The sequence below is a fragment of the Protopterus annectens genome, chromosome 6.part0 (assembly GCF_019279795.1).
Source record: "Protopterus annectens isolate FY-2018-M chromosome 6.part0, PAN1.0, whole genome shotgun sequence".
Lineage (NCBI taxonomy): Eukaryota > Metazoa > Chordata > Ceratodontiformes > Protopteridae > Protopterus > Protopterus annectens.
Window position 1 is genome coordinate 1,773,867,612 of NC_056737.1, and position 20,873 is coordinate 1,773,888,484.

Genomic DNA, 20,873 nt, shown 5'->3' on the forward strand with positions numbered 1-20,873 from the left:
CATTCACACTAGAAGTCCTAAATTTGCAGTGTAACTCAGTAAGAAACTTGCTAAATGCTTTATAGTGAGGTTGCTTCTTTTGTACAGATTCTCAGTCCTCCTAGTCCATCAGACAGGTAAGAGATTTTTATTAACTTTAGCAGCTGAAAAAGAAATATGTTCAGCAATAAGAAAAAAAAACAGCTTATTATAAAATATTAACAAGCTGTTAACATGATCTAGTGATTCACTCTCACCTAGTCAGTCCAAACAATGGGGTCTTATTTATAGGTACTAGGATGTGAAGGCATTTGTGGCCATTATCTAGATGATATTCTTATTGAAATACAAGATGGCCTCAGTCCCAAATATAGTAACATCACTTCCTTATGCAAAATAACCGACCAGATCTGTCATAAAATGGAAAAGGTGAACTGATGACAGTAATATTTTTAGACCTTAAAAGTGTATTTGAAAATGCTGATCATAACATGCTTATGAACAAGGCAAAAGTCATTTATTTTACTCCTGGATTGTTGTAGTGGCTAGATAACTATCTCTCTCACTGAACTTTAACATTTCACACACGTAATAAAAGCTCAGACCTTGTCACTGTCTCAAATGGTATCCCACACAGAACCTTACTTGGACTACTTTTGTTCTCACTTTATATTAATGTTTTGCCATCATTTCTACCCAACATAGATTACATAATGTACACTAATAATTATCACAACTGCAAACCCACAAAAATCAACTTATCTCAGATCTACAAAATTATTTCTCTGGGACACATAAAAAGCTATATTATATCATATTGTTGGATATTAAGGATCCATGTAACACTCCCATACATGATAGTATCATTTAAAAGCATCTGGACATTACCATGGACCAAACATTGACCTTCACAAAGCATGCAGAAAGGCAAATCACTAAATCCATAACTAACTGAATGTGCCATTTAGAATATTTACTCTTTTATCTTTGGAACATAGGAGGGAGATGATGTTAATGAGATGTTAGTGAGTCCAGCTTCTTTCTGTTCTCGGACCTAATGTTTTTTTCCCTTGACAGCTGAATATGCTTTACCTATTATAGCAATCCCTTCTTTGCACAATACAACTATGTTACAAATTACAGAGAATAATATATTAAGATTTATACATCTGTACCATAATCACAATCATTGCTGTATTACCTTGCAGACAACTAAGTGGATACCTGTGGATGCTAGGTCTAATTTCTTACTCAGTAATCTCATCTTCAAACTAATGAATAATAAATATTACTCCTTATTATAAATTCTGCTCATAATTAGAGAAGCCAAGAGAGCTTCCAATTACAAAGACCTGAATTTACATTAGCTGACAAAAAGAAAGCATTTGGTAAAGTCACTATTAGTATCTGGAATACTTTGCCGCAAAATGTGCAAAAGAGCGACATTCTTCCAGTATTTTTAAAACTGCTAAAATCTCACTTAGCAGAGAGATACAAGTGTAGCTATCCTAGCGATCCTAGATAAGTTTACATCTGCAAATACTCCACTCTCTCTCCTTTCTCTTTATTAATATAATATATGATTATATTATATTATATTATATTATATTATATTATATTATATTATATTGTAATATATATGAGTTTCTGGCAATTGGTCAAAAGTATCAATTGTCGAGCAGGCAAAAACACTGTACTACTGATTGAACTTTAATTTATTGCACATATCTGCTTTTCGTTCATGTAAGTTTGCTGTACAATGGGGTGAAAAATGCTGAGCTAACAACTATGTATGTATCTAACTGACATTCTTCTTGTTCATGCATACACTGCTCCAGTGTTTAAGACCAGTTCAACAAGGTAAATAAGTAAGCAAATAAATAAATACCTATAACTTCTGATACATTTAAAGAGCAATATAAAAGAAATAAAATTAGAAAAATGATGCTCCCTATCACCATGGTCCCACAATCCCATGCTCTACAAAAAAAGTATTTTTAGTATCTAAATGTTGCTTAAGTAATGTATGGCTCAATAGCAATAGAAAAACTATATAACAATGCAGAAAAGTTTCTCTCTGCTGCCTAAGACAGAACAGCACAATTCACTGCAGCTAATTCCTTCTGAGCCCATTACTTTAAAATCCTGAAAAATCTCAAGATAGGCATCAACAACAAAATCAGATTTGCAGTTCACTAAAAAAAAAAAAAAAAAAAAAAAAAAAAACACACTTGCCCTGACCTAAAACACATGCTGTTTTGGTATGAGATTAGATTTGATTTAAGATAATTTGATCAGAACTGTACTTACAATTTTGCAGGAGTATTTTTCTGAGTCACAGAGTGAGACGGCACAGTGTAGGTGAACTTCACTGTAATCCCCAATAAATTTAAATACTGTCACATGGAAACGGCTGGTCAAGGACACACCATTTTCTTCAACACCAATAGTGGCATCCTTTATGTTTGGACATCTAATACAAGACAAAAAAAGTTTTCTTTCAATCTGCTTTTACAAATGTTATTTTAAGTGTCTGCAAATATATATTTAACAGCTTTGCAGCAATATTTTCAAAAGTAAATCATTTGCAGGGACAGTCATCCCAAAATTTGGAAGCCTTAAAAAAGTCAGATAATAACAAAAACACAGTATCAAAATGGTGATTACATTGACTAGAAAGCAAATAAAGATAATACAGTACTGAGTCTGTAATTCCTAATGTATCACTCACTGGTCATGGACATCACACTTACTAGGCTGCATCAGGCTAGGAAACGCAAACTTACAGATTGGGAAAAAGTCCTACTCATCTGCTAAGGAAACATCTGCCTTTTAATTTAGAATAGTGACTGGAAAATAAGAATGCGTTGCAAGAGCTGTATCATATTATTCTAGGTCTAATTATTTAAATTAAAACTAGATGGGCTGCTAGAATATGGATAATAGTATCTGGAGTTACAATAATGGGGTTATGGCTGAGGTTATGTTACTTGATCACCTGCAGTACTGTCTTTTTGTTGTATAGCAGTACTAATACTGGCAACATGGACACTGCTAAGATTTAACTGTGTTTACTTGGATAAAGAACAGATACCATGGTGGTGATGATGAGGTTTATGCAATACCCTGCTCTTGCTTCTTTTCATGTAGATGAGTCTATAGCAGACAACCATTAGCTGTATGCACTCAGTAAACTCATCTGTAAATTATGAAATGAGCAGTATGTAAGTGTTACTCTTTCGTCTGTTTATTTTTTTTTTGTACAGGTAGTGTAACATAGCTGCATGACCCTACCCATGTGCCATGTCCTTAATGTGCCTCAACAGCCACAGTATAAGCTTCTTTAAATTATGTTAGCCATTTCAATCTATTAATTAGGTAGAGAGAGAGAGTTTTTTATTAAAAAAACCCCTCCCACCACTCTCATTCTCTTGGTGTTCAGATGGTTAGCAATGGATATGTGCCCTAGTTTTGCCTTCTGTAATATGAAAATGTTAGTTGTAATTTGGCATCCTAGTGACACAGGGTACTGTTTCTTTAAACACTGAATGTTTTTTAAACTGTACAGTACCAAGATGTATAAAACCATGCGGCCTGGTTTTCTGCACTGTTGAATGCAGCACATGACCTCTTGTCTCTCTCTTACTTCATATCGAAAATGACTTATATGTTACATGGTGTTAGAAGCAGTCAGAATCAGCATCAGGAAAGGAAAAAGCAGTGAGCTATTAATTTTAGATGTGCTGTAGGTATAGCCAGTGTGAAACCTGTCTCTTTTCTTGAACATTAGAAATTGCAGATCCAAAAGATTAATTTATTCCTGACTGTTACCAGAACATCTGAGATGTCGGCGAAAGAAAGAGTGCACCACATTTCTGCATATCACATTGGGTAAAAGAATTAGCTTGTATAATACACTTGAGTTTTGAAAAGGAGAGAAAACAGGATATCTCTTGATAAAACAGAAATTTCAAAGTTGTAAAAAAAGAACAAATTGCAATACATCTGCCATTTGTTCTTTATGAATGCACAAGTCCCCATGGAAACCATTGCTGCTTATGTGACTGAGTTAAATAAATGAGCCAATATTGTGAGTCTGATGAGTTATGTGGTTCATTAGAAATAGACAGAATTGTGTATAGTATATGGAATGAACAAACAAGGAAAAGAAAACAGTAAATGCACACTGAGTGAGTGAAATTACATTAAATCAAGTTAATCTGTTAACAGAAGACTTAAATGTCTGTGAAAACTGCATGTAAAATGAAAGATATGGCATGTGGAAAAATAAGTAGAAGGTGAATTATTTTAAGTATGGAAAGTGTGTTTCTGATAAGTTGTGCGCAAACTGTTGTTACTAACAAAATGTTAAGGAAGTAATGTATTCAGCTGGATCATTAACTTGATACCTAGTAAAGACCATACCATGCTGAATTCATATTGCTCTAATTCATTATCAAACACAACTACAAAATATTTATGGCCATTCTTGCCAAATGGCCTTACTCCCTAAATTTATCTATACAGATCAGATGGGGTTTGCTAAAGTTAGGACCACATTTGAGAGCCTTTTATCAGTTGAGTTTATAAAAGAAGATTCCATTAGATCAGGGAGAAGATTAACATTAATCAGCTGAGATGATGAAAAAGCATTTGACCTTAATTATTTCAGATTTTTAAACATGTTGTAATCCTAAAATCAATTCTGTTAGCTAACCTATATCAAGGTTCCCATGCAAGAATTAAGATAAGTCATTGGCTTTTAGACTCTTTCCATATTTCTAAGGGAACCATGCAGGGCTGTCCTCTGTCTCCATTGTTATCTACCTTCTACTTTGAGCCATTGGCGTACACTCTGAGAAGTATACCAACTTGGTATACCACATAGGGGCAACTAAGAAAAAGCTTGCATTGTATGCAGATGACCTTCTACTTTTGTTAAATCTGTAGACAGATTAAGAAAGTACATTTATGGAACTGAGTGCCTTTGGGAGACTTTCAGGCTACATGATCAACATTACCAGGTAATAGCTTAACCTACTTGGGAGTTAAACTGTCCTTAACAATGTACACTTATGTCGAACTAGCATTCAAAGAAATTCATAATACAGCACGAAAGCTCACTAGAAAGTGGGAGGGAATGTGCCTGGACCTACCACAAAAGGATACAGGCTGTCAATCGGTTTGTCATACCACTACTTGTTTATTATTCTTTGGGGGTACTGATACCCGCTAAGCCAGATCAGTATAAGGGTTTTAAGAAATTAATTTCTAGATTTGTATGAGATGACTCTAAACTCTTGGGAAATATTTTTTCTTCCATTAACAGTGGGAGGTTTGGATGCCCTTGACTTTGATCTTTACTTGCAGCTAGGAGGCTTAACATTTTTCAAGATTTCATAAACCCTCAAATAATTTGTTAGAATGTTATAATGTCTACTCTGGTGGGTTGGCCCATGTCGTATTATGACACATTATTTGAGGGGAATTGCCAAATAAAATGTGGAGAAGGAAGGATATCTCAGAGGATCATATTACAGGTTAGTAGGGCCTTGTTATCATTGGACTGTGCACATTGGAAGAATAATCTAATGTCCATTATGGGTACTACCTTTTGGGAGACAGGAAAACATCCATATTATCACTCTTTCAGTGCAGCCTGAGTGATTGTTTTTTTTTTGGGGGGGAGCAGAAATGACTCCCTATTTCGCTGGAACCAGGAACATGAGGATTCACTTGGGACAAGGCCCCTCCCCCCAGATTATACGCAATACTTTTAGCTAAGAAAGCTTCACTTAAGCTAACTGAAGTAAAGCATGTTGATATATCTAGAGTCATACAATGGATGATACACAATCATTTAGGCACTGCTCTTGTCATGGGTGCACTTACTCATCTATACAAAATGCTGTCCACATCAAAAGAGAAAGTCACAAATACATTTCACCTTAAATGGGAGCTGGACCTCAGTCTGTCAGATCCCAAGGAGCTCTGGCAATCTTTTCTTCTTGCTGCCAGATATGCAACTAAGTCACGGTTCTTTGGGTGACAGTACCTGCTCAAGTATTAGTATTATACCCCCCCTCTGATTTGCAGAAAAGTTTCCCCAGTGTTGAACCCCACTGTTGGAAATGCCACACAGATGAGCAAGGTGACTGGTCACACATTTTTTGGAATTGTGTTAAGATAAAAGAATTTAAAGAACATTTACAGTTCCCATGAAATAATATTTTTCCAAACCCTCCTATGATCACAAGGCAGTCTTCCTGTTGGGATATGAAAGTGATAAGGTCATGAACAGAAGTGCCCAGAACTTGTTAACTTCATTTTATTAGTAGCTAAGAAAGCTTGCACCAGGCATTAGAACTTGGAACAATCTCCAGAAATAGAGGGTGTCACTGCTATATTGTCTGAGATTAGACTGCGAGAAATGAAAAATATAAGACCCAGCTCTAAAGACTGCACTGTGGAGACGTGATGCCATGGAAAACCATATTCATTTCAAATAAAATATACATATATTCCCTGTCTCTTGCATGGCAAACTCATGCTAGATATTGATGATTTTACATAGGAATATAACTCACTGATTTTAATATATTTTGTTAGCAATTGTTGTATGTGGTTTGGTTGAAATATAAGAATGCTGGGATACTCCATTAATTGTTAATTTTTTGCTTGCAGACTAATTCTGTTAACACTGAAAATTTGTGTACCTGTTACTAATAAAAGTATTTTCCTAATTAAAAAAGATGTCAAGGAAATGTCCTTCAGTGGGTCATTTATATATAAAAAATATGGTAAAAGAAACCCACTCTTAAAGGGTGTGAATTGCAAAAAATTACTCTGTAACTGAAAAAAAATGCATGTTTGGTCTGTTTGAGAAAGAATGCCTTGCAAACAAATCTGAAGTTTCACCCCTGTTGGGTCTTTCTAGTTGTTTGATATGTCAGGTGAGGCACACCCAAAGGGGGCATTGTACTCAATGGCTGTCCTAACAATTCTCAGGCAGCACTCAATGTGATTTGAGAATATAACCCTGAGACTAAAAATTGTGGAGGTATGGGTCTGGGAAATTTTGAAGTGAAGAAGACCCATGAAAGAAAGCTGTTTAAAAGAATAAGCAGCAAGTTACTTAAGAATATTCTAGAGATCAGCCCATCAGGGGTCTATATCATTTTATCAAAATCTTATTCAGCGAATCTTTCATAGGGTAATTAAGCACTGGGCCGGCACCACAACTTTGCCCTTTTCCCCACCGTAGTGCGATCTTGGAGTTGGTATATATAGTTGGGCAGGGGTGTGGGAAATTGGGGTGCTTGAAGCCCCCACTTGGGTTGATTTGATTTTTGTGCAGTTTCTGTTCCAGTGTGCCTTTGGTGAAGTGCTTCCTTACCCTGGGAAAGATTTCATCGTTCGATGAAATGCCGTTCGCTAAATAGGGGCTAGATGAATTGCTATTCGTTGAATAGCAATTTGATAAAATGATATAGACACATCCATCACAGTCACTTCCAAGATGCAGGTCATGGTTGCCTCAGAAGCAGAAATTGTCAGAAGTAGTCGGTGAACCTAAAAGGAAGCTATAGATTTTGAATCTTTCTGGGTAAAATCTTATGTTAATAAATATTCTGTGGACATAACTGGCCACTTATGTGAGTTTTTGAGTGCATACAATGTTTTTTCTGTGGGCACCCATGAAATGGACAGTTTTTGTGGGACTGCATTAAAGGTAAGACTATGCCAAAATTTAAAATGTTCATCCCCCCATTTTAGTAATGGGTGTAGCAATTTGAGCAGCATTTGGTACTGACAAAGAAAGACACATTGCTACAATTATTTCATATATTTCAAAAGAATTATGACCCGCGGTGGTGGTGCTGCGGTAGCGTTGTTGCCTCACAGTAAGACGCTGTCTGGTTCGATTCTCAGCTAGAGTGTCTTCTGTGTGGAGACATGTGTGAATGGGCGTACCTTTGTTGAAGGTTGTGCATCAGGGCTGGTAACTCGGCATGTAAAAATCAACTACCAATCATTAGCGGACCGGAGTTCCGCTGTGGCGACCCCTAACCGGGAAAAGCTGAAAGACACAACAACAACAACATTTCAAAAGAATTATGATATAAGGCATACTGATACATTGTGTAAACCACAAAAAGTAAATAGCATGATCAGCTTCTCTAAGTCACAGTAACATAGCAAATAACACTTTTAATTAATAACTATACATGTTAAAAACTGCTCAATATTTTGCCTTATCCCCATAACATTACAACACTAAAATAACTAGATTCCCTTAATAACCAAAACACAAAACATATGCAAAAAGATTATGCTATGTGCTATGTGTGGGACAGACAGACTTGCCCCTACCACATGCCTGATGCTGTGCCCCCACCCCCCCATAGCACTATAGTCATTCAAAGTGCTGTCGCAAAACAGCTTATCTATACTTCACTGCTGATTGTCTGTCGGTGGTCTTTAGCGTAAAAATTTGATGTCATTTGTTGTATGGTATGAGCTGTTGATGTGCTTTTTAAGGGTTTCAGCCTTTTCTCCACAGTGGTTTGGCCAAGGAGTTGGCATATATAATTCAGGGGATGGGCAGGAAGAGCTCCAACAAAAATGATTTTAGTGTTTTTGATTGACAAGTTTCAGAATTTATATATTCGAAAACTTTAAATTGAATTAGTGTACATTGATAACTATTAGGAAAAAACCATCATATAACTGAATGACTAATCCTTGTGTCCTGGTTAGTTTATATAATATTGCAAAGCTGTGGTTAGTAAGGATATCATACGATGGAAAGTTTCTAACCACATGCAGTCAATAAATGACTCTAGTAATCAATCAGTCACTTAATTCCTAAAAGGCTTAGGCCGGTACATGGCATGAGATTATAAGATATATATTCAGTTACAGAGGATACCTCTTATGCACCACATTCTGTATCACAGTCAAGATTCTAGCTGCACACATAAAACTGCACTCATGTCCACAAAGTCTAAAATTGGAAAAAAATGTAAACATTACTGGGGGGGCATAATTTTTCAGTATCACAGGACCGCTGTGCTATAAAAGCAATCCTCAAAAGATTACTTAAATAACTTTTTCTGTGCTGCCAACTGACAAACCTGTTAAATATTCTTTCACTAGAGACTGATTGATATCAATCTTTAAGTGCTTTTAAATAACAGTAGGTAAAATTTAGGGCAGTTAAATTTGTTACAGATGCAGATGGGATTTATAAACTAGTGTAAACATAGCTCTGAATCAGTATGTACAACATCTGGAATTATATAGCCTTTGCATATTTCAGTCCAGTGATGCCTTGATTCACTGCTGAATTTTACACCCGTGAATATGCATTTTCTTTCATACCTTAAAGACTTTCTCTTGATTTCACTCCTGACTGAGCCTCTTACTCATTTCTGGTCACTGGGACCTGTCTGGGCCACCAGATCAGATCCACTGCTGCCTCTGCTTTAGCTATGTGGAGGGTGTGGGGCTGGACATTATGAGAACTGCTTCTGCATGCTGTTGACATGAGTCATTGATTATGAGCCTATGTAGAACATGGGATGTATTTCTCAGCACAGCAAAACTTATACTTGGCAGGGACTTTCATGATTCCCTCAGTAGTTGGGAATGTGACTCACTTTCTTTAATTACAGGCTTAATGTATTTGAAACTCTAAGGTAGGGAGAAGCTTAGAGAAGGATTATTTTTGTGATTGCACATGTATTAAAAATAAACACCAACTTGAACAGTTACTACTTATTTATTAAATTCCAGGCTATGCAGCCATATTCTGATAGAGGTACACCATGGGCATCTGAGAGCATTCAGCAATTAATGGCATGTATCAAGGAGTACATATATTAAATATGGATTACATGTTCCTATAAAATATGAATATAATGAATTGCATATCTAATAAAGAAAAGCCATGAATAACCATTCAAAAAAAAAAAAGAACATGCAGATACAACACACTGACCCTCCTTCAATGATGAAGTATCGTAGCTTGTCATTACTGTCTCGTGAAGGAGTTGCGTAGCATTTGTTGATGATCAAGATCAACTGTGTAGAATCTGCTCCTTCAACAAAGATACCAACATACAATACATCCCGAGTTGTCAGTATAACTTCACCTTCTCTGTATGGATACTTGTAGGAGGCATTCTTGTACAATGCCATCTTTGTGACAAAGCTACCTTCTTTTGTTGGAATAGTCAGATTAATAACACTACAAGAAGAAATATACAAATCTTTTAGGTGATTCTTTTGAAAATGTAGCTGTCTTCATTCAAAATACTGCAAATTCTAGCCAGCAAACTGTATAAAACAATGTAATTACTGTATTTAGTTAGTCTTAAGTTACACGGATCTATGTTAGAATGCCCAATGCTCATAATATTGACATTCATAATATCAATCTGAAAACATCAAAATATCAAAGTGCCAGAATATCAAAGCCTGAAATACTAAAAAATATACATTTTTGCTGGAGGCATGCCCCCCCCATACCCCCATATCCAGTGCTACTTATATATACCAACTCAAAGATCACACTACAGCTGAGAATGGACAAAACCCAATCACAGCTGTAACACAATCTTATACAAATTCCCACTTATACTGTAGAATATTTTAGAATTCAATATTACGGAATTTCAATAATGTGCAGCTTTCATTGTTTTTGGTTCAATGCTATGAATATCAATATTATGGGTATTTGACATTCTAACATGGATCTATAATTACCCAATGCAAAAACTAATAATTTTAGCTATGATTCTATAGCTTATAACAATTACAGCTATAGGCCTCTAGTAAATATACCACCTTTATAGTAATTTCACAGAAAGGCAATCATTAATTAAGCTGCTAATTAGTTTAAATAATATGTTTACCCTTACCTTAGCATTGGACGGATTACAGTATCCAAGGAGATTTTGATATCCAGTTCATATGCACAAGAAAATTCGACATTGATGGTTTTATCACGTGTAATGATACTTCCTGTGTTGTTTGCTGTTTCGATCCAGACTGTGTTTTTATACAAGATATGAGTCCCATTAGACTGTGATGGCAAAAAGAAAGAGATTTATGGATTTACTCTTAGTTCAATTTTACTGTGTTATATTTTGATATATTTTAATGCAGTACTACAGGAGGAGTGAGAAAAATATTGGACTGTAGAGAATAGTTACAAAGCATTGGAAATAATAATCTAATAACGCCATGTACAAGCATGAACTGTGTGAAAGATCTAGATTACTATGGACAGCTTAAAAACTGGCCTAAATTGAACATATATATATATATATATATATATATATAATTTATTGATAGATAGATTTCTAGAGGAGAGAAACAAGACACTATAACCAGTGATCAAAAATGAAATAGCAAATTTGATGTTATGAGCTATGCAGGTAATCTGGCTAAGGGTTGGAGGATTAGAATGCTTTCTTTAAGACTGCTTGAGTATTTACATTCATTACAATAGTTTCTCTTTCCTCAGTGTATGATATTATGGAAATAACTCACTATGTTATGCTATGGAAGCTCATTTATGCCTTCAGCATTCCCCTGCCAGCATTATTTCATGTGTTAACCAGATAAGACAGCAAACAGCTGGTAATGAAAAGATTTCCTAGTGGGGCAAAGTACTCATTTGTAATTTATTTTCTTTCATTTTATGGGGCAGAAAAACATACTAAACATGTCTCCTTTGTAACAGATATCTGTTTCATATATTCATTTATCATATATCTTATGAGTTTAATAGTTAAATATAAATCATTTCATTAAAATAAAACAAATCACAGAAGCCAGCCTAATTCCAAAAGTCAGATGTAAGCGGTATTTCCCCAGCACTGTCATATACAGTACTGAATATATTTATGCAAAAGGCACAGCAGTTCTAATTCAACAAGGTAGATTGTACCATCAGTTCCTTCTCATCCTGTACAAGCTAACACTGGAAGTTTGGTTCAATTTCCCTAAAAAGAAGCTTCTTAAGATTCAGTGGGAAGAGATGCAGAGACCACTACAATATCCTGCTCAGATGTGTGTAAAAGTGTGTTGCAAGCAGCCACTTAGATGGCTAATTGCATTATTTGGTGCAGGCTGCTTCTGGGAGCATTACTCCTTCATATTGTCTTGTTAAACCTGCACAAGTAATATTGGAACACAATAACCTCCCAGGGTTCAAATAATGTCAGAACACTTCCACAGTAAATTGAGTAGGATGAAAAGGTTGATATTTCTGTTCCAATAAAATGTCATGAGGGATATGGGGATGCATATGTATCCTAGTGGAAGGCAAGAGTTTGCAAACAATTACAAGAAAGAAAGGAGAGTTCATTGTACACAAAATGTGGGGTCTATGACACAATAAAGCCAGGTATGTAAGCCCATCAGGTAGACACAGTATCCTGGCAAATAATACAGGCTATTAATGACTCAATAATTAAGCAAAAAAAATCATCTCAATGGGCTTTTTAAGGAGTTAATGTTTGGCATAAGAGATATTAAAACTAGATTAAAATGTTATAGGACATATATGACATGGTCATTGATCATATTGGGATGATAAATCTGAAATACTCTACCTTCTTGGTTATGTAGCAGAAGGATATGGTGGGTTTTTAAAATGTCCTCTCAGGTACAGGAAAAACTTAGTAACAGCAAAACTTTATATTTACTTCATATAGCGCAACAATATCAGAATAAACTATTCCTCTTAATCAGTGGCTAAAAATCTAGTGACATAAACTAGGGATATACTATCTGCTGGTTAAGGGGGAAATGGGACAAGTGAGACTGTTTGTCTCAGAAGGGAAGCACCTCTCTCTGCTCATGATCTGCATGAATTCTCTGCACAAATGTCTTTTGTGGACTTTTCAAAATTCAGCACTTGACAAAACCGATGAACAATCAAAATAAATACACTGAAGTGATGGCAGCATTATTTTTTCTATATTATTTTCATGATCCCCAGCCTTGACCATCAAACCTTCACTAGTCTCATATTAACTTTCCATTTCCATCCTCCTTGTGACTCCTTTAGCACTTCCTGTCACTTGTTGGGGTGGTTCCTTTTGAGGGAGGATTTGCCTTTAAAGGTTTGTCTATTACAGATAAGCAAGAGTTGGAAGACTTGTGACTGTCATCTGTGCTTGGTTCTTGTTCTCTGTGCAGCATTCCTGAGAACATTAGAAAGTATGAAGATTCTACCCAACACCATGCTACTGGGTGACTTCAACTACCCAAACATTGACTGGGAAAACTACTCAAGCTCAAACGCCCTAGCCCAATGCTTCCTTGAGTTTATAAACTCAAACGCCCTTGAACAGCTGGTCACCACTCCCACAAGAGATGACAACATACTGGACCTGGTCATCACCAACATGGGGAACCTATGTTCCACACCTGAGGTAAACTCGTCATTGGTAAGATCAGATCACAAACTAATCACACTGGACATCCACATCCCAGTCAAGGAAATCAAGGTAAAAAACTTCTCTAAAGCCAACTTCACACTCCTCAAGACCAAGATGGGAAGTTTCAAAGCTTCCAATCAAATGGAAAATGATGACCCATCGGCAGAATCCTTTACAAGTGCATTCTATGAACACCTTCAAGAATGCATGGATCGAGCCATCCCAAGTAAAACCAGACCAACTCCTCATAAAAGAGGAAACCAGTCTGGTGGACCCCGGCCATAAATAAACTTTACAACAGAAGGAGGAAACTCCTGCAAGATAGAAGAAAATCCCAAAATAAGAAGGCATCTCTGATTAACATCAGTAAAAACCTGCGTTCCCTCATTAAATCATCCAAGGTTATCTTTGAAAGAAAATAGCCAATGACTCTAAGGATAACCACAAGGCCTTCATTAACTATGTCAAGAGTCCAGGGGCAAACTCTCAGATATGCTCCAAGCTAGTGCATAATGGCTATAAATACACTGAACCAACCGACATTGCCAACATCCTGGCTGACAAGTTCAGTGCAAACTTCACCCTTCCCTCTCCACCAAAGGGGCTAGCACCCATCCCAAAAGAATGTGGTGCTCCAGATATCTCAGACACACAAGTAAAGATAGCCCTTGCAAAGGCCAAAAACATAGCATCAATGGGACCAGATGCTATCCCAGGTTGTGTCTTACACGAGCTTCAAAATGAACTAACCCCCCCATCTCAAATCACTATTCAAACTCAGCCTCTCTACAGGCTATGTACCCAAAGAATGGCGTACAGCAACAGTCGTCCCACTCCACAAAGGTGGTGCCACAACTGACCCTGGGAACTATCACCCTATAAGTTTGACTAGCTTGGTCTGCAAAGCCATGGAACTCATTATCATGGAACTCATTAACAGGGACATTGGGAACCTCCAGACACTGGACCCCACCCAGTTCGGCTTTGTTAAAGGCAGATCCAGACCTCCCAACCATCCCAAATTACTTGTTTTTTACCGAGTTTTGGGGTCCAAATGAAGGGGTGCCATGATTCCTGAGTGGCACCCCTTCATTTCCGATTTCTTTGCTTTTGTTTTTTTTATTTTTTTTTAATTTTCGTGCTGTCGGAGCTGACGTCATCACGTGCGCGATGACGTCAGTTCCGTCAGCACTACCAGCCAGTCGGAATTGAGCTCCTTGAACTCATGTCATAATTTCCAGCTGGCTGCGAGCAGTTGCTGCTGCCGAGAATTTGAAAAGCTGCTTTGCAGCCGTTTTGAACAGAAATGCTTGCGAGAGGGACTTACATCAAGCTGCTTTCCTCCCATTCATTTTTAATCTGCATTCTGCTGCCTGCGAGAGGAAGAGACTTGCTGGGACTATGCTGCCAAATGGTAAAATCTGTTGCCTGCCCAAGCTGCTTTGTGGCTTTGCTTTGCTGCTGTTCGTGCTGGACTTAGGTAAGTCCTAAAATTAGAAAATGTTTTCAGAAGTTCTAAGCTAGCAGTACCATAATTTAAAAAGTGTCCATAATTTGGGTCTTTTTCCCTAATTATATTTTCTTTATTCTTAAATCTGTAGCTCAGAATTGAGACTGTTACTACTTGTGTTCACTAATGTATTCTTCATTTATGTTATAATTTTGTTAGCTAGGTTAGTCCCACTAGGGCAACAACCTCTTTTTCAGGATTGACCTGAGATGGTCCTCATACTAACTAGGGAGATTTAGTCAGAGAACATGGGGGAAGTTGACTTATTCTTTTTTAGATAAGTGGTCTGGGATCTTTAGCATGGATCTTTAGCATGGGGGAAGTTGACTTATTCTTTTTTAGATAAGTGGTGTGGGATCTTTTACAGTCACTTGAACTGCCACCAGCTCAGGCAGTGGAGCTGCCAAAACTAGGACTTTGCTGTCTGTGAAGAGTGTGGATAGGGCTGATATAACTCCCGAAGTGCAACCAATATTTTATAACTGGGGTTTTAATGTGGAAAGCCTAGTAAACTCTGAGATGCATTTCAGGTGCATGATTTAAAATATACTTTTAAAATCTGTATTATATATCAACAGTAAAGCAAAAAACGTTGGAATGTTTTGAAGTACAGAGGTATAAAAGAGCTTTACCTAGTAGTAAGAAAATGGGAAATGCACCTTGATCACAAGTGTCTAATCTTTAGTCAGTAACTTTAGTAGAACTCTCATTAGTTCATGTTACATTATTTAAAACTAATTTGTCTGCTTCTAAGGCTAATGATTTAGTAAGAAATATAACATTTGTGATACAAAAAAGCAGGAAGTAATGTTTTAATTTGTTATAAGTAGTGGTAATGGGTAACCTGCTATGTTCTATGCCACAAACACTGAAAGTGCTACTGTCAGCAATGTGAAAGCTGAAAGGTATGCTTTATATAATGTAGTTCCTGTCAAGTGTGATAAAAACTACATCTAGGATAATTGAGCCTGAGTTAGCTCTGTGCCACTGTGTTACAACCAACCTAGTAAAATGTGATAAATATTTGAAATGCTCAGACATGGAATGTGAAGGCTTTATGAACAGGAGCACAATGTTCAACACGGAAGTACCCCTCACTGGACTGGTGAGATCATCACAAACTAATCTGGCTGGAGGTCCTCATCCCACCCAATAAAAATAAAAAACCCACAAGTAAACTCTCGAAAAGTCACTTTCCACCTTCTAAAGACTAGTGTGGTCTCCTTTAGCCCCGGCCGTGAAGACATACACACATGCGTACAATTAAAATGCCTTCTTACACCTGCTGCAGGCAGGCCCTGCAAATCCCAAGCAAATAAGGCAAAACAAAGAAAAAAAGGCAAGTTTCACAAGTGTCCAGTCTGGTGGACCCCAGCCATAAACAACACATAAAACAAAGACACAACAAAAGGAGGAGGCTACCACAAGAAAAAGCAAAAAACTTCAGCAGTCAAAAGAAACCAAAAATAAATAAAATCAAAAAAAAGCATATTTAAATTCCAAAGAAGCAAAAAGACAGAAAAAAATAAAGAGAGACAAAAAGAATTAATAGAAACTTCTTAGGATAAGCTTAGCTAAACCTGGGAGAACTAGTTCAAAATGATGTGAAGATTACTGATCCTAGTGTGGACATTACTGAACTGGGACATTCCAGGTTGCCTCTCCACGTTCTCCCCAAATCAGGAAAAATATGAAACCCCTACCAAAAGGAGAGATATCTATCAAAGCCCAAAAGTGAAAACCCCAACTCCCAAGCCAAACAGCACCCATGGGACCTGAACACAGCCGGCTGTGTGTCTGGCTGTGTGTGGCACGCATGACGAGCACTCCAAACCTAGGACAGCAAACCCACAGCAATCACTGTCTTACCTGCGAACCCAACTCACTGGATGCACTGCCACTGTGGTCCCTGCTGCTGCTGTGGCCCAGGACAAGCTCAAAATTACCCTCCACCCTGGACTGGAATTAGGCGGCCCATTGAACAATTGCATCTGCGTTAACATGGAGAGAAATCAATAAGTGACCCTCATAAATAAATCATAAATTTGGGAGTTTGTTTGGATCCAACCCAGTTTGGCTTTGCCATTGGCACAGATCAAGCCTTTTGAAACAGTCACCAAAGCCATTGAACATCATCCAAAGCCATTGATGAGGGAAAGGCAGTCCATACAGCCTACCTCGATCGATCCAGCTAAGATCAGCAATACCCCATTCCGGTAAATCACTTAAAAAGCTTGGCTTGGCTGGTAACAACACCACATCAAGCAGTGGAGGGTTGTGCACTGGAGGGACCATGCACAGAGGACAGCGCCATGTCCTACATGTCATGTCAGCAGAAATGTCCTCCAGTGCTGCCTGAGCCTCAGTCCCTCCTGAGCTCAAGTTTGGGCATCTACATCTCCGACAGGTAAACACAGGAGCGGGAGGGTATGGCGAAGAATCTGAAACAGAAACAACTGAGAAAAAATAGTCATGAACATCTGACAAACAGAGATCCTCTTCAGAAACAGCAGAATGAGTTAAATGCCTGTGCCAGAGCCATGGCCTAAAGTTAAATGCCAAAAACCCTGTCTCATGCCTTCGGAAACCAAACAATACCTAGCTGGGCGCAACTCCACCATGCACAGAGCAGTTGAGAGGGAGACAGGGACCTGGGGACCCATTAAGATAGTCTAGTAACTAGTCATCAGAGTAGCCAGGAAGACCTTCTACATTGCCCACCCTTTAGACATGAAGGATATCTATCATCAAGGAGGGGTCATCATCAGACCAATGATTGCAGCAGCTGGAGAGGCCAACATACAAGGCCATGTGGATGGGAGTATGAATGAAAATGCAGATTTATATACAGGAAGTCCTAGATTACCATTTCTTAGAATATTCCCTTTTCTCAATGGCATGGCAGTCTTGGAAGTTGTGTGTGTGCCTGTGTGAAAATGCCCCGATGTAATACACCTGGTGGCTAGAGGTATTTAGGCTCAAACCCTGTACCATTGGTACAGGGTAAAGAGAGCCTAAAGTCCCTAGCTACCACCATTTCTCAGCTTTGCCATATTTTTTTTTGGGCTGAGTTGAGAGCTATGGTAACAACAGAATTTCTATTCCCCCATTATTGGCTTTGTTGTTTGTCCAGGTTTTATGGTGAGTGAAAACTTAGTCAGTTGTATTTACTATTCCCCCATTATTGGCTTAGTCTTCCTATTGTTTAAACTGCTGATTTAGCATAGTGGTATGTTGCACTGACTGTAGTGTATAGTGTTCTGGGTTCAAGACTTGTCAGTAACATGCATGGTGATAACACAACATTTTATTCTAGCAACTTTCCAGAATTATACAAGCAATGTTTAAAATGTGTCCCTGGTTTTTGACCTTTTGCTCCCCCCAAAAAAAAAAAACTAAAATTGAAAATAAGTGCAAGAAGCTGTGCAAGATGCCTGTGGCTTACACTGCTGTCATCCTGTTTATATTTTGGGTGTGGAAGTAGACTTTTATGATAGAAATGTTCTGAATTGGGCAGTTTTGTAATTATTGGTTCATGAATTTTCTTTCATTGCCTGCAGTACAGCCTACTGGAAAAATGTTCATTCAAACAATAAATTTAAACTGTGGTCTGTCTAACAAGTGTGCTGTTTTATACAAGGAATATAACTTAATAAAGTCAAGTGTATCAAAGAAAAGAACACATGTATGTTTCTTGTTTTGTGTGCAAGGGGCCAATGATTTGAAAACAGCCCAATGGTAATCTTTATCCACCACTGGCCAGATGCATTTTCTTTGGATGTGGTGCAGGTTTCAATGAATGTGAGTTTCAAGGGCAGAGAAGTTTTAATGCAAAGTCTATTTTCATTGTGAGATAGTATTGCTTTGTTTATCAGATGTCTGTTAGTGTTTGTGCATTGATGTGCCTCAAAATATAAAAATAAAATCCAAATAATCATTGTAGAAGTAAAGCAGTATGCACACATTAGTGTTTATGGTAAATGGGGCGAAATAGCCAGGTAACGGGACATTGGAATGGCTGCAGGGGGACTCTGGTGCCATATTTTGGTTGTCTGTTCTTCAGTTTGCATTCAAAAGTTGGTATCCCACAATTCCATTGGAGTGGGTGAGGTTACGTAATTATGCATGCAAATTAGGTGTTAATCAGTATACAGATTTGTACCTATTTTTCATGGTCCTTGTCCAGACTTTTGATGTTTCCAGGTTGAGAGGTGTGGGCAGATCTTGCCTCCTGAACTTGGTCGACTTCTTCGAAACAGTCACCAAGGCCATAGATGAAGGGAAGGTGATCCATACAGCATATCTGGACCTTGCTAAGGCGTTCAACGCCATCCCACACTCAGGAATCATAGACAAACTCCCCAGCTTAAATATCAACCCCTATGTCACGAGATGGGTTGCCAATTGGCTCTCAGACAGAACCCACACGGTAAGAGTAGCAGGCGCCATGTCTGACTCTAAACCAGTCAGAAGCGGAGTCCCACAGGGCTCAGTTCTGGGACCGCTCCTGTTCAGTATATATTTCTCCGAAGTACAGGCAAAGGCGGAGGGACTGTGGCTAACCAAGTTCACAGATGACTGTAAATTGGCTGCAATAATTGACTCTCCAGCTGACACAGACATCCTGCAAAAGGGTCTCACAGAGACAAACACCTGGTGTCAAAGTCATGGCCTCAAGCTAAATGCAAAAAAATGCATAGTAATCCCATTTGGGAAAAACAAAGTACCTACAAACTACCACATAGATGGGAATCCACTAAGTACAGAAGAAGTAATTAGGGACCTGGGTACCCAAGTAGATAGCATGCTCTCCTTTGATAACCACATAGCCAAAATGGTCAGGAAATACTTCTATGCGGCACACCTGATCACAAAGGGTTTCTCATCCAGATCCGAGGAGGTGATTGTGCCCCTTTACTCCTCACTCATTAGGCCCATAATAGAGTACAATGCCCCATTTGGGATGTACCTTACTAGACACCTGCAACAACTAGAAAGACCACAGAAGTACCTCACTAAGAGGATTAAGGACCTTAAACAATTACCCTATGAAGCACGACTAAAAAAGCTCCAGCTCTTCTCAGTCGCTTACCGTCTGCTCAGAGGTGACCTATGCCTGACCTAGAGGCCCATGTCAAACCCTGAACTAATGGACATGCTTCACCTCAAAAAAACGAGATCCCTGAGAACCACTCATTCTAGCGACTTGAACCTATGTTCAACAATAAACAGGACATGCTGGAGGGATAGATTCCTGTCCCAGTGACTCCCCTCACTCTGGAATAGAATCCCAGTCCATATTCGACAGAGCTCCTCTCTGACCCTCTTCAAGAGAAATCTTGATGAGTGGATGAGTAATCATAAGTTCTAACCTGGGATCACTTCAGGAGCCCTGTTGACAGAGGCCCAGGTTACTAATCTAATGGGGAGGCAAAAGCCATCACCCTGTGGCTAGGCTTATAAATGCTCATGGGCAGATAGCCTAGTACTTACCTATGAACCTATGAACTTATGAACTGTCAACACTCTCACAAATGCAGGGTTTACAGTGCCATGAGTGCAGGTGCGTACTTCTCCTAACCTGGTTTAGGTACAGTGAGAAACATTGTTTAAGAAGTTTTATGATTGTAACATCTGGGATGTGAAAGTGAGAAAAGTTCAATTAAGGGAGATGGCAGAGCAAACCAAATACCCAAGCACAGACAGTGGTTATAATAGAAGTCTATGGATACATGTTGTGGGGCATTGCATAGATTCAGCCTTTTGCAGGCCCATAAAAATCTCATGTACCAAGATGGATTCATGCAGGAATACTACAATTTATTGAAGAACTAACTAAGCTACATGCAAAAGAGCATCTTCTCAAAAGCTAACATCTTTTCAACTAACTGTATGAACATATATAGTTTTCAATATAGTGTGAACCT

The 20,873-nt window shown here is 38.1% G+C and overlaps 1 protein-coding gene across 1 annotated transcript in view; it reads right to left on the reverse strand.

Moving 5' to 3' along the window:
• The window catches only part of TECTA (tectorin alpha), a 623,032-nt gene that overhangs the window by 30,171 nt on the left and 571,988 nt on the right, over positions 1–20,873 (reverse strand). The window contains exons 20-22 of the mRNA XM_044075148.1: positions 10,905–11,068; positions 9,983–10,231; positions 2,290–2,452 (exon numbers count right to left, since the gene is read on the reverse strand). Coding sequence (XP_043931083.1) covers positions 2,290–2,452; positions 9,983–10,231; positions 10,905–11,068 — 576 coding nt within the window. The remainder of the gene's footprint in view (positions 1–2,289; positions 2,453–9,982; positions 10,232–10,904; positions 11,069–20,873) is intronic.